Raw genomic sequence first — 12,488 nt, forward strand, 5'->3', positions numbered from 1 at the left:
AGGGGGGGGAGGGCGGGCCCCTTGCGCCCCACCCGGCGCACCTACCAGGGGGCGCTCGGGGGGGGGGGGGGGGGGGGGGGGGGGGGGAGGAGCTGAGGGGCGGAGCCCAGCACTACAGGGGCAGCAGGGACCACATAGGGGGTGGCCACAGGCGAGGGCTGGATGCTGAGCTGAAGGGTCCTGCGTTCTCCCAAAGGCAATGGGAGGCCACAGAATGCCTGAGCAGGAGTGAGCACCATCTAACGTGTATTTAGATGCTTCTCTCTGGCCAGAGAGCTGGACAGGGCTGGAGAGGAATGGATGCAGGGCTGGGGGACCACAGAGGAGACTGTGACAGCCACAGAGCACAGTCCAGACTCGGGCACGGAGGACAGAGGAAAGTGAGTGGATTAGACAGATACTAGAATGTTTCCAGTTTCTAGTTTCATGCCTAGAAGTAGGCATGGTGGCAGGTAGGGAACATGTCAGCAAAAGAACAGATAACGAAGAAACCCAGACTTCTGGTTTGGGCAACTAGGGGTGAGTGAGACATCATAGGAGGAGGAATGGTGTTGGGGTGAAGACGGCCAGTTTCACGAACCTAACCACAGCAATTCTCCTCTATGCTAGTGCTAATAGAGGCTACCCGTCCTTTGCATGGCATTCCAGGCCCTTTATGCTCTAACCTGTCTTTCCCATCTTTGTCTCCTGCCACTAAGCCCCTCACATTTTATATTAAAGAAAAAAAATCCATAGTCCAAAGACAAAGCACTTTCACATTTGAGTGGCCTCACATATGCTGGCCGAGAATGTCATTCCCTCCCCATGAGTATTTGAGAAACTTCCACTCACAGCTCATCTTGAAGAGGACAACACCCCAAAGTCTTTCCTGAGTCCCACCCCATGCTCAGGTACCCTGTCCCCTGGGCAAGCTCCCTGTATGGATATGTTATACTGATGTAATTGTAATTGTAAATGTTCTGGCTTCCACGCCAACTGCACGATGAGACCTTCTTGGCAGCCAGCCGCCTTATAGGCCTCTGCATCCTAAGCCATTCATCCATCAACATAATGATCCCTTCCTAACTGTCAGTCAGACAGTGTGCTGGACTTGGTGACCCAAAAGCTGAGGCTGAAGAAACCTGTTCTGAAGAAACCTATAGGCAAGTAGGAATCAGCACCCCCTCCCTTCTCCATCCCCCCCCCATATACATGGAAGTGATATCATAGAAACATGTCTGTCTGGCAGGCAGAAGGCTCTCCCATATTTGTTTAGTAAAAAAGCTCCAAGTTTCCAAGAATAGCTAGAGCTCCACATATTAACAAACAGAAATCCCATGTATCTCGCTTAAGTGTGTAGATAATATCCAAATTGCACAAGTCGCTAAAAGTCAAAACCACAAGTTTAATTCAAGTTTCTCCACAAAGGCCAAGTCATACAATTCACTACCACTTTGAAAAATATTTTTGAAAGCATAATGAATTATGACTTGAGTATGATAACTAAAGCACCAATCATTACATTTACAGTTGTGGTTTCTGGTATACCTGAAGTCCTGATTTCAAATTAAAAAAAAATAACAATAAACAAATTAACAATCAACCCACAAAGTTTTATGAAATAAATCTAAGTCATGAATATTAATGTACATTAAAAAATTTAACCACAAACTGATTAGTTGTTACGAAAGAAATAATGTTCCTCGTAAAAAGATTCTCTACTCTTTCATACTGTCTACTAAATACCCGAAGGTGATAAGATCTTCAAATTGTTTCCTTTATTCTCAGCATCCTCTTTCTGGTAACCTTTTCTTACTCTCCCACCACAAATAACTTATGTTACTTTAAATACTATTTAAGAAATATACATCACTAATAAATATCTATTCATTCAACCAGGGTAATAAAGAACCTGTTTATTAGGGGCAGGCAGACTCAGATATTAAAGCATAAATATATGCTACAGGGATTATGATAAATTTGACACTCTGAAGAAGGGCTATATGATCCCCCAGAATTAGGCATAACATTTAATAAACCCAGACTGGATCTCAAACTAGTTGACCTCAAATCTGCTGCCAGGTACTGCAGAAGAATACTCGGGGAAAAAAGACAAAAAGGCGAGGTTCTGTATCCTGGAGCTCTAGATTAGGGAGAAACAGACACCATCAAAGCTGATTCCGGAGCAGATTGTGGCGAGTGCTATAAAAAGAGCTCCATGCAGTGTGCTCTGAGAGGCTGGGAGAGGAGAGAAGAAATCTAATGGGAGGCATGGAGAAAGAGAGGCAGGGAGGCGGGTTTTGAAGCAGGTTTACAGAGCAGACCAGGGCTCTGACAGCAGATGCTGATGTGAAACAGTACAGATAAACCGTTCTTACTCAAAATCAGAGCCCTTCCAACACCTCAAAGGCTTGGGAAGGAAACCAAGCACTTACATGGAAAGAGAACAGATTCGCCTCCTCATTCTCGGTGTGTGTTGTGTGGGAAGGGGGCAGGAGAGGGAGGAAGGTGTGCGAATGCCCCTCCCCCAAGTAAACATACTCCACATCCCGGGTTTGAAAAGTCTGTGAAATCCGGATTTAAGTCCTGCTCACCACTTTAGCTTTAGCTTTGGGAGATACTGGAGGGACAGGTCAGAGAACGTAATTAAGCTCACTACAGAGCTCCACCTTCCTCACTGCACAGACTCACGTTGGCATATAGGTCACTAGGGCTCTGACACAGTTTTTTCTTCCTCACTTCATGACTTCCTTCTGCCAAAAGCTTCCCCTTCTCCTGAGCTTCCCAACCTGGCTGCAACTGTAACGACTGATCTTTTAATAATATTACCAACGCTCACTACACTCACCTCTTCTAATCCTGGGTGTTACTAAGCTGAGAGCATTTACCAGCCATACTGCAAATATTAGCATCCCTGTTTAGTAGAGGTGACTCTGGAGGGAGCCTTGATTGTAGAGGTGAAAAGCAGAGTCAAAAATGGTTAAAATCTGAGGGAGAACAGTTGATAAAGTATCGTAGCAACTGCACAGTACACACACTGTGAAGAAGGATGGGGTGCTGTGTCCGCCCACGTTTTCTCTTCTTGGATCTGAATCCACATTCTGACCTCTTGTCTACCACTGCCTTCCATCACTCTAGTGTCCTGAAAAGTCTGATAATTACACACAAAACTCCCCAATGCACCACATTTTGACATTTCTTTCAGGAACAAAGCTGGGGCGCATGACTCTGTACCTCAAGCTCTAACAAAAAGACAACCAGACTTCCAGGTATGTTGCAAAGGCAAACATTTCCTAGAAGTAGGTGTCAGCCTTCCCCTGTGTCTCAGTTTCCCCTTCCCTTCTGCGCTCAAATTCAGGGGTCCCTGGCAGCCACCTGGAGTGTTCATGTCTGTGTCGAGTTGCAGTTGTTAAACTGCTACACATCCCTGAAACCACAGATCTCCTTTGTGGCTTCCCATGTGTTGACCACTTCAGCTTGGCTCCTGCAGCCCACGAGGGTATGAGTCGATTGAAGCCTTCCCATAAGAAAGTCGCGGACGTTTTCATCCGCCCATCACACTGAACTGAGCCCTCCGAGTTGGACTTAAAACGTGTTTTCACTAGAAACCGTGGATGGGTGAAAACCCATAACCCTGCAGGAAAACAGGGTGTTGTGCCAGAAACAACTCTGGCCACATCCTGGCTGTGCGATGACACACTTCGCGACTTGTCTCCTATTTGGATGGTTTCGTGTCTCGAAAGGATTCATTTTGCAAATAGCCTATGTCTTTTCAAATGTCACTTATTTCCTAATAGCATGCTTTTAAACATGCCCTCCAACATCTTAGCTGACAGTTTCCAAACCAATCTGACACCTTCACCTTAGTGCACTGCACTCTTATTATTGCACTAAGTAAACAGGCCAGTCCCTACTCTGACCTATTTTTAGTCAATGTTTGGAATGAGAACAGGGAAAGGTAAGTGAATCTGAAGGTAGGAAGGACTGGTTAGACTACCCCTAAGGAGAAATATTTAATTGTTTAGAACTTTCTGTATATAACAGAAAGTTTCCAATTTTCCTGCAATTTATATATTGAGCATTTCAGGGGTGCCTGGGTGGCTCAGTCGGTTAAGCGCCGACTTCGGCTCAGGTCACGATCTCGTGGTTTGTGAGTTCAATCCCTGCATCGGGCTCTATGCTGACAGCTCAGAGCCTGGAGCCTCCTTCGGATTCTGTGTCTCCCTCTCTCTCTCTGCTCCTTCCCCACTCGTGCTCTGTCCCTCAAAAATAAACATTAAAAAAATTTATATATTGAGAATTTCATCACTGTAGCAGTGAGAATGAACCCACCAGCAAGCCTAGAGGAAAAAAAATGGTCTCTTAGTCTGGTTTATAGAGTCAGTTTGACTAAGAGGTTGAAGCTAATGAGGATAAAAGAAATAGTAGCCAGCATTTATTGAATGCATATGTTCCAAGAACTGCTCTAAGGGTTTTATTTGTACCAATTTAATCCTCACAAACACTGAGAGATAATTACTATTATTACTCCCATTTCACAGATAAGTTGAAGCAGATAGCCATTAATAACTTGCCCTAAGTTACACAGTTAATAAATGTTAGAATGAGACTCGAACTGACACCTGGCTTCCAGAGCCTATGCTCTCGATACTATGCTATTGTGTCTCCCCCAAAAGGTTTCTATCCTTTTGCTGTGGAGTCGCTTGGTGGATGTGGGAGCGCTGACTCCCTAAAGTCATATCCAGCTGGGTAAAGTGCATGTGCAGTTTTCTGAGGACACAACTTTCATCAGGATCACAAAGGAGTTTGTGCCCTCCAAAAGTTCAGAATATCGGGGCACTTGGCCGGCTCAGTCAGTTAAGGGTCCGACTCTTGACTTCAGCTCAGGTCATGATCTCACAGTTTCGTGGATTCAAGCCCTGCGTCAAGCCCCACGCCATGAGCTTGAATTTCTCTCTCTCCCTCTCTCTCTTGGCCCTACCCCACTCATGCTCCCTCACTGTCTCTCTCAAAATAAATAAATAAACTTGGTTTAAACATGGTTAAAGAGTGTTTAGTATATTGGGACTATTTATAGTCTAATGAATAGATGACCTACAGTTAGCTCTTTATGCATAACCTGTATTGCAAGATTTTTTTTTTAACTGGGAACATACTTTGGTCAGCAGATAGATGTGCTTGCGAGGCAGCCCATAAGTATATAAATTCGTTCACCGTGGGACTGTAGTCAAGCTCACCTTCTTCCCGGCACTGCTGCTTTCCCAGCCACCCTCGCCTGGCTCTGGTCTCTTACCCCCTGCACGCGAGTCCATCACACTGGTTCATACTTCTGCCTAGCATGCTGCCATCAAAGTTTTCTCTGGATAACTAAACTCTGGCAGCACGTCTTCCACATACACTTCCCTGGCTGGATGCCACCACCTGGTCCTTCCATGGTTACTGATAGGTGTATCCTCTGTAGCACTGACATCTACTGGTTTGAAATCATGGGTTCATATGGCTGTTTGCCCACCGGATTGTGAGGTCAGAGTCGGCAGCATTGCCTTAAATATCTCTGTACGCTCAGAACCCAGGACAGTGCTTTCTACAGGAGACGTTCAATGGCATTCTCCCTGAAAGAAACGGAAACCAACCAGTATGTGTAATGAATGGTTCTAGAAGAAAATGATCCAGAAGTGCAGCTTGAGATGCTAAGAACACACTGCTGTCTGGAGCCTAGCTCATTCGCTGGTACATGGTGGGTGTTCAAAAATCGGCATGAAGTCTAGTGAAGCAGGAACATGTACTTCTCAATTTTTAAGTTATTATTGGCAACACCCACCCAGATCTTGTACTAGCAAGATCTCAGGAGGCGGGGATGGAAAGTTATGGGGAAGGTGGCAGCTTTTGCCAGTCTAGCTCATGACACTCCATTTTTACTCTTCTTCGAGTCTCAAATGTGTTCAATTCACCTATTCTCCTGCAATTGCGACTGGAACTCTTGACCAGGGTGGTGTTTATCTTGTGCCTTACCCGACCCCCTCCTGAGCCCTCCATCAATCCCCATCTGTTCTCTCACCATGCGGACATCCATCCAAACTGGTCCTGGCCCCGGACTAGCCCTGGTGCAGTTCTGATTTAGAGCTACAAGCTGGCAAGGTGTTTTTGTTTTAAATCAGAGAAAGGAGAACAAGACAAGTTCTGGGAAGCAATGGGAAATAGCATATACGGAAGGGGCCTAGGTACAAAACACACTAATGCAAAGGAAGTTTTACTTTTTAGATTAACATTTGAAAATTTCAAAAGTATGTTTGAGGATGCTGGGAAGCATTTGTTACTACAGGCCTTTCCTCCCCATCTGCCCCAAATTTCCATTTCAATTTCTTAAGTAGCTGAGGCTACTTAAGGTCCTAAAATGGAAAGCGCATCTTTATAGGGGAGAAATAAATTCTGGCCTCTTTTTATTCTTACTTATAACTGCCCTTGATTTCTTTTTTTTTTTTTTTTTTTAATCCTCTTTTCCTGTTTGCAGGTAACTAGTTATCACCTAGGTTAAAAACGTTCATGCAGGTCAACGCCTTGATGTCAGCAAGAACCACACAGATCAGTCATGCCGCTTTTCTTGCTTTTTACCTCCCTCCTTCTGAAAGCCATTATACAAAAGTTAAGAACGTCACATATGAAAGGACATGGCCCCTTTCATGTTAGAGAGGACACAGGAAATTCAGGTCAGACTGCAGATTCCTGGAGAAGAACCATGATGTTTTAAGAGTTGCTCAGGACATCTACCTCAAAGCTGCCCTTGTCCATTCCAGCCAGTTTCTCTAGAATATCTTCACACACCGTCCAGACCGTCCTCCAGATCAGATAGCATGGGTCAGGTGCTGCGCATGCACAATACTGTGTATGACAGCCCGGTCCCTGTCCTTGTCATTACGCAGTCTTTTCTATGCGGACACATCCACGCAGACATGCCACGGCCACGGCTCCTACCACCACGTCCAACATTTCTGTAGGGCTCTGCAAAACCAATCTCCTGTCCTTGACCTTTTCCTCTGGAGCTCCAGGTGAAGAGTTTCAGGAAACTGATGTAACTTTTTCTGAGCTGTAGTTCTTCCTATTTTGTAAGGGGCTGCTAGTCAGGGCGAAGCAAGTGCCGAAAATAATCTTTGGCAAGGGCATCAGTTCCTTTTCTCTTATGCAGTTTTAAGGACTCTTTTCACACGGCTGGAGATTTCTAACCCAGAGGAAAAAGGAAAATCCTACTTAGAGAATTAAAACCCCCACAGAGAAGGAAACATACCCACAGAGAGCCCCTCTTCACCGCTGCAAACACACAATGTCCCTGTGCAACTCAAATCTATTTTCTGGGCAAGAAAAGAAAACCCTACACATCTGACTGTTTATATGTTAGTATAATGTCAAAACTTCGGGTTGACAATAATCTGAAATCTCTTCCACAGGTTTCTCTGTGCACGCCCGCTCCAGAGCCCCTCCCTCCCCACTATCCTCTAACTTTTGTGCTCCTGCCGTAATTCCTCTGAGTTACATCTTATATTTAAGTTTACCGTAGTTTCACTTCAGAACATGTCAAACTTTACATACTTGGTTGACCTTCTAAAGGTCAGATCTCTCTTCTTCTGTACTTCTGTCATTTGTCATTGTCATTATCCCTCATTCAAACCACTGACATAAGTCCCTTAACTGATCTGCCTTCAGCCTCTGTTTTATCAGCAAACTTCACCACTTAAAGATTTTTTTGAATGTTTGTTTATTTTTGAGACGGGGTGGGGAATGAATGGGGGAGGGGCAGAGAGAAAGGGGAACAGAGGATCTGAAGCTGGCTTTGTGCTGATGACAGAGAGCCCCATGCAGGGCTCAAACTCATGGACCACGAGATCATGATCTGAGCTGAAGTCGGACGTTTGACTGGACCAAGCCACGCAGGTGCTCGTACTCAAAGATTTCTAAAACACAAGTACGATCACATTTGCCCCTGGACTTCAGCAGCTCCCCATGTGATGCCTCGTCCAGTCAGTTCTCAGCAAATCACAACTCGGGCCTTTTCTGCTCTTTCTCCATCTTCTGCCACCTTCCCATGAGTCATGTGAAAAAAATAAAAAACCAGAGGCACCTGGGTGGCTCAGTCGGTTGGGCATCCGACTCTGACTTTGGCTCAGGTCATGATCTCGTGATTCATGGGTTCGAGCCCTGCATTGGGCTCTGTGCTGACAGCTCAGAGCCTGGAGGCTGCCTCAGATTCTGTGTCTCCTTCTCTTTCTCTCTGCTGCTCCCTTACTGTCTCTCTCTCAAAAATAAACATTAAAAAAAAAATTAGAAAAAATAAAAAACAAAAACAAAAACAAAGAGTTGCTGGAAACTTTGTGCCATGGTCTGTCTTGTCTCTAGGGTTTACACATGCCCTTGTTTCTACCTGGAATTCTCTTTCCCACTTTTCTTGTCTACTGAATGTCTACTCATCACTTAAGACTAAACTCCTGTGTCACCATCTCATGCGAGCTGCCTGGCTCGGACTCCCCAGTGGCCGGATGTGCTTTACCCCGTTTTTCAATAGTACTTTTCATGACCAATTTTATCACTTCAGACACTGGAATTTTCTTGACTGTATACTTCACTATACACGAATTTAAGGGCAGGAGCTATGTTAATTATCCTATTCCCAGGGCATAAAATAAGGCCTGATGCATAGCAGATTCTTAATTATTTGTTGGATGAGTGAAAGTTATTGGGACATCCACACCACTGCAGGTCAGAGCATGTGAATAGGAGTCCTAGAATATTTCCCATAAAGAAAAACGCTAGTGAATATCTTGGGGAATGTGGATAGTTTCCCAAACACCGAAACCATGCAACGCACTGAATTCAACATATTGACCTTTCTTCTTTTCCATGTTTAACTGTAACATCTGATCTATCTTGCGGATTATACAAGGTAAGCTCATTGAGGACAGGGACCTCAAGTATCTTGTTCGGCCCCATAGGACAGATGCTCTGACATTCATTTTCTTATAAACAGACCTGCCTGGAAAACACTTTAGCTGTAGCCCACTCTCCATATTTACATCGTCCCTGAATGGCAGTTATTTGTATGCAGATCATCTCAACTAGGTTAGATGTTTTTTTCAGGTGAGGAAGGGTCTACCACCTTTTTTTCCCCCCAGACGAGTGTCTTGCACTCAGTAGGTATTCAATCAGCACCTGACAAAAGACTTAGAAAACACTAAACCAGGAAACACAGAGAATTTGAAAATGTAACTTTGAAGGTGATGTTTTCCATCCTAAACTAAAAGACTTAGCATTGCAAAAATAGCTTAGTATTACACTCTTCACGGCAAGCATGCATTGGTAAGTATAGCTCAGGGCAAAAACATAGGAGCTGACAACCTGAATCTCTGGGAGTGGACCACATTTGTCTCAAAAAACCATGCCACGTCTATGTGGTTGCAATATTCTCCACCTATGAAGCCAGTGCTATAAATTGCCTTACCTGGTGCCATTAGGCAGGCACTGTTTGCATCTTTTGAATTATCTCTCAATAAACGGCTTACACTTGAGAGATTATGCATGGATATAATAAGAGGGACTGAAAATGAATTCTTAATGTAAAATTTGAGAAAATTTATTATTGAAGTATAGTTGACATACAACGTTCTATTAGTTTCAGTGTATAACACAGTGACTTGACAATTCTATACATTACTGAGTACTCACCACAGTAAGTATAGGCACCATCTGTGACACTGAATTTTCTGAGCCAAGTTTCCAGTTAGTGTGAGAAGTGAACTCCAAGATCACGGTTTCATTAGCTTAGTCAGCTGCTGATAGCCCAGCCCACTTGTCAATTGCTGTTTTCCCACATCAAGCTTTAGATGGCAACAAGACGCAAAAAGAGAACTCACCAAGACAAATGCATTTGAACAGAAGGCCAAAATTGAGAAGGAGTTTGGGGATATCCAGAAACACTGGAAGAGGCCCCCAGAAAGGAGATCACCTGGAGTTGAGAACTGCTCCTAGCAAACTGTCACGTTTCATTCACAGGCAGAGGAATTTCTGAGGAGGAGCCGTGGGAGACTGAACACTTTAAAGCAACAAGAAAACTTGAAGAGATAAGGGGAACAGTCTGGATACTTCTTTGGGCCTGGGTCCCTATTAGAATGGGGAGGGGTAGAAGCTCTGGCTTTGCATGAGGGCTGTCTTGTCCACAGAGCCCTGGTAAAGGCCACCCTCGGGGGTTCCCAGCCATGTGTTCACTAGACCCTCTGGGGAGCTTTTAGAAGAACCTAGCCGACTCAGGGTGCTTCCCCAGAGATTCTTATTTAATTAGTCTGGGCCAGCCACCGTATTTTTAAAAGCTGCCCAAGTAATTAAGTACAGCAGAGTTGAGAACTAACTCCTGGGCTAGATAAAGAGATATGGGGGCAGGGGAGAGAAAATAAATCACTTCCACTTTTTTCCCACAGAATTAGGCAGTGTTTCCAAAAGTATGACAAGACCATAGATGGCCCTTGGCACAGTATTTGATGTGATGGCACGTGTTTGAGCCTTCTTTGCGTATATATGTATACAGGTCCCTATATACATACATGTATCCTTACATATCTTTACATGTATGCATACATGTATGTAAATGCAAAAGTATATATTTGAGTAAATATTAAAAAAATATACCCAGTATATCAAATTCGAGAATTCATGTATATTGTTGCTTAGGATGAGGCTAAAGTAGGTACTGAAGTTTAGAAAGTGAATCGAAGTGAACATTCTGTAAATCCTAGAACAGGTGGAATGCAGATATGGCAAAAACTCCTAAAAGCGATATGCAAATGAGTAGAGTTTGAGGAACATGGGACTAAAGCAGCCCAGAACTTATACAAGCTTTCTACCGTTCTAAGAGTGTCTCCCCCTCCTACACACACACACACACAACGGTGCCCGGGCCCAGTGCCATCCCCTCTCTACTCTCCTCACATGGATGCCCGCGCCTCATCCCAAGCATTCAGATGCTTCTGAACTGGGCTCAGACTCAAAACCAGCCTCTTCCAGCCTCGCAGTCACGATCCGATTACTGATGTCGTAGCCTGTAACTCACTTGTCTCCTTTTGCAGATTCAAATCTGAGCTAAACTTAACTTAGCACGTCTTAACCACCTTCACACAATAGGGCAGAAAACCAATGCTCACAAGGCGTTCCGGCCCCACAAGCACAAAAGTGAAACCGAAGCGACCAAATCCAGGTTATGCAAACTCAGAGGAGGTGAGAAAAGAGAGATGAAAACTCCATAGGGAACAAACAACATCAGCCTACAGGAAGGGCAGGGACTGGCTAGCACTGCACTCTGGATCTGCCGTTCTCAGGGCATGATGCAACCTGGAGTTGCCCAATTTATGTTTGCACATTCCCCCTGGTCCACAAAGAGCTCCAAAATCTTCCAACTCCACAAAATAGCTTTAAAAAGGTTTAAAAAATCTCTAGCCCAATAAGGCGCACGGCAGGGCAGGTGACCTCACCTTCACCTAGGCCCAACAAAGTGGGCTGAGAAGTGTCGACTTGCACAGGTCGGCTAGGAAGCCAGTAGGCACAAAGGCAGGCAGCGAGGAACTTGACAGCCACCTCTGTACCTCCCCCACCAACGCCCCCGCCACTCTCAGGCCCACTTTATTAGAAACTGCCAAGGGCACGGTTCACTTGACCTTTTTCCCTGCCCTGCCTCCAGAGCTCTGCTCCTCTCCCCAATCCAAAGGGCACTAACAATGGAAAGGGAAGGGGGTGGGTAGGCTCAGGTCTTAAGCCCGCCTTCTCTTCCTGGCACCTCCCGCCTCCGGCTTTTCACGTCGTGGCAGCCTTCAGGTCACTCAGTCATCGGCTACACCTTTGCACCACCCAACAAAATGGCAGGTTAGCAACAGGCGAGGCCCAGAGAGCCTACTCTTGCCCTAGCCAAGCGCGGCCCCTGGCCAAGCCACCGGGGGTCTTCCGCGGCGCCCCAAGCCCAAGCACCCTTCCCCTCTCAAAGACCCCAATCCTTGGCCCCGGCGCTGGGACGTCTGCTCGCTCCCTCGGGGCCATTTCTGTCGCCAGCGGGAGAGCAGGTGCCAGCGTAACAGGTGCCAGGCGAGAGGGCCCAGGTTCGGGCTGCTCTGGGCATGGAGAGGGCAGGACCCCGGGAGGGGAGCAGGTAAAGGCCACGTCGAATGTAAGGGAGCTGGGGCGCGGGCAGAGGGAGCCAGCCCCGGGAAGCTAGGATGCCGCTGCCGGTCCTCGCTCCCCGGGCGACGCGCCGAGGTTGCCCCACTTACAATCTCCAGGCAGACGAAGGCACCCGAGTAGGTCCGCAGGATGTCCGGGCCGGCGGGCAGGGTGATCCGGGGCGCCGGGAAGGACACGGCGGGGTTTGGGGGCGGCGGGACTGGCGCTCCGCCGGCCGACATGCTGCCGCTGCCGCTCTGCGTCTCTGCGCGCCGCCGCCGCCTCCCTCCGCCCGCCTCCGCCGCCCGGGCTCCCGCCGCCGC

At 46.4% G+C, this 12,488-nt stretch overlaps 1 protein-coding gene and 1 long non-coding RNA gene across 2 annotated transcripts in view; one reads left to right on the top strand and one right to left on the bottom strand.

The window, feature by feature from the left end:
* Positions 1-12,463, bottom strand: part of MAL2 (mal, T cell differentiation protein 2) — a 29,027-nt gene extending 16,564 nt beyond the window's left edge. Inside the window, exon 1 of the mRNA XM_049632975.1 lies at positions 12,276-12,463. Within this exon, the coding sequence (XP_049488932.1) occupies positions 12,276-12,407 (132 nt within the window). The 5' untranslated portion in view covers positions 12,408-12,463. The remainder of the gene's footprint in view (positions 1-12,275) is intronic.
* LOC125924451 (uncharacterized) overlaps positions 11,653-12,488 on the top strand; it is a 26,447-nt gene continuing 25,611 nt past the window's right edge. The window contains exon 1 of the long non-coding RNA XR_007458424.1: positions 11,653-11,874. This is a non-coding gene — a long non-coding RNA (uncharacterized LOC125924451). The remainder of the gene's footprint in view (positions 11,875-12,488) is intronic.

This window comes from Panthera uncia, chromosome F2, assembly GCF_023721935.1.
Source record: "Panthera uncia isolate 11264 chromosome F2, Puncia_PCG_1.0, whole genome shotgun sequence".
Lineage (NCBI taxonomy): Eukaryota > Metazoa > Chordata > Mammalia > Carnivora > Felidae > Panthera > Panthera uncia.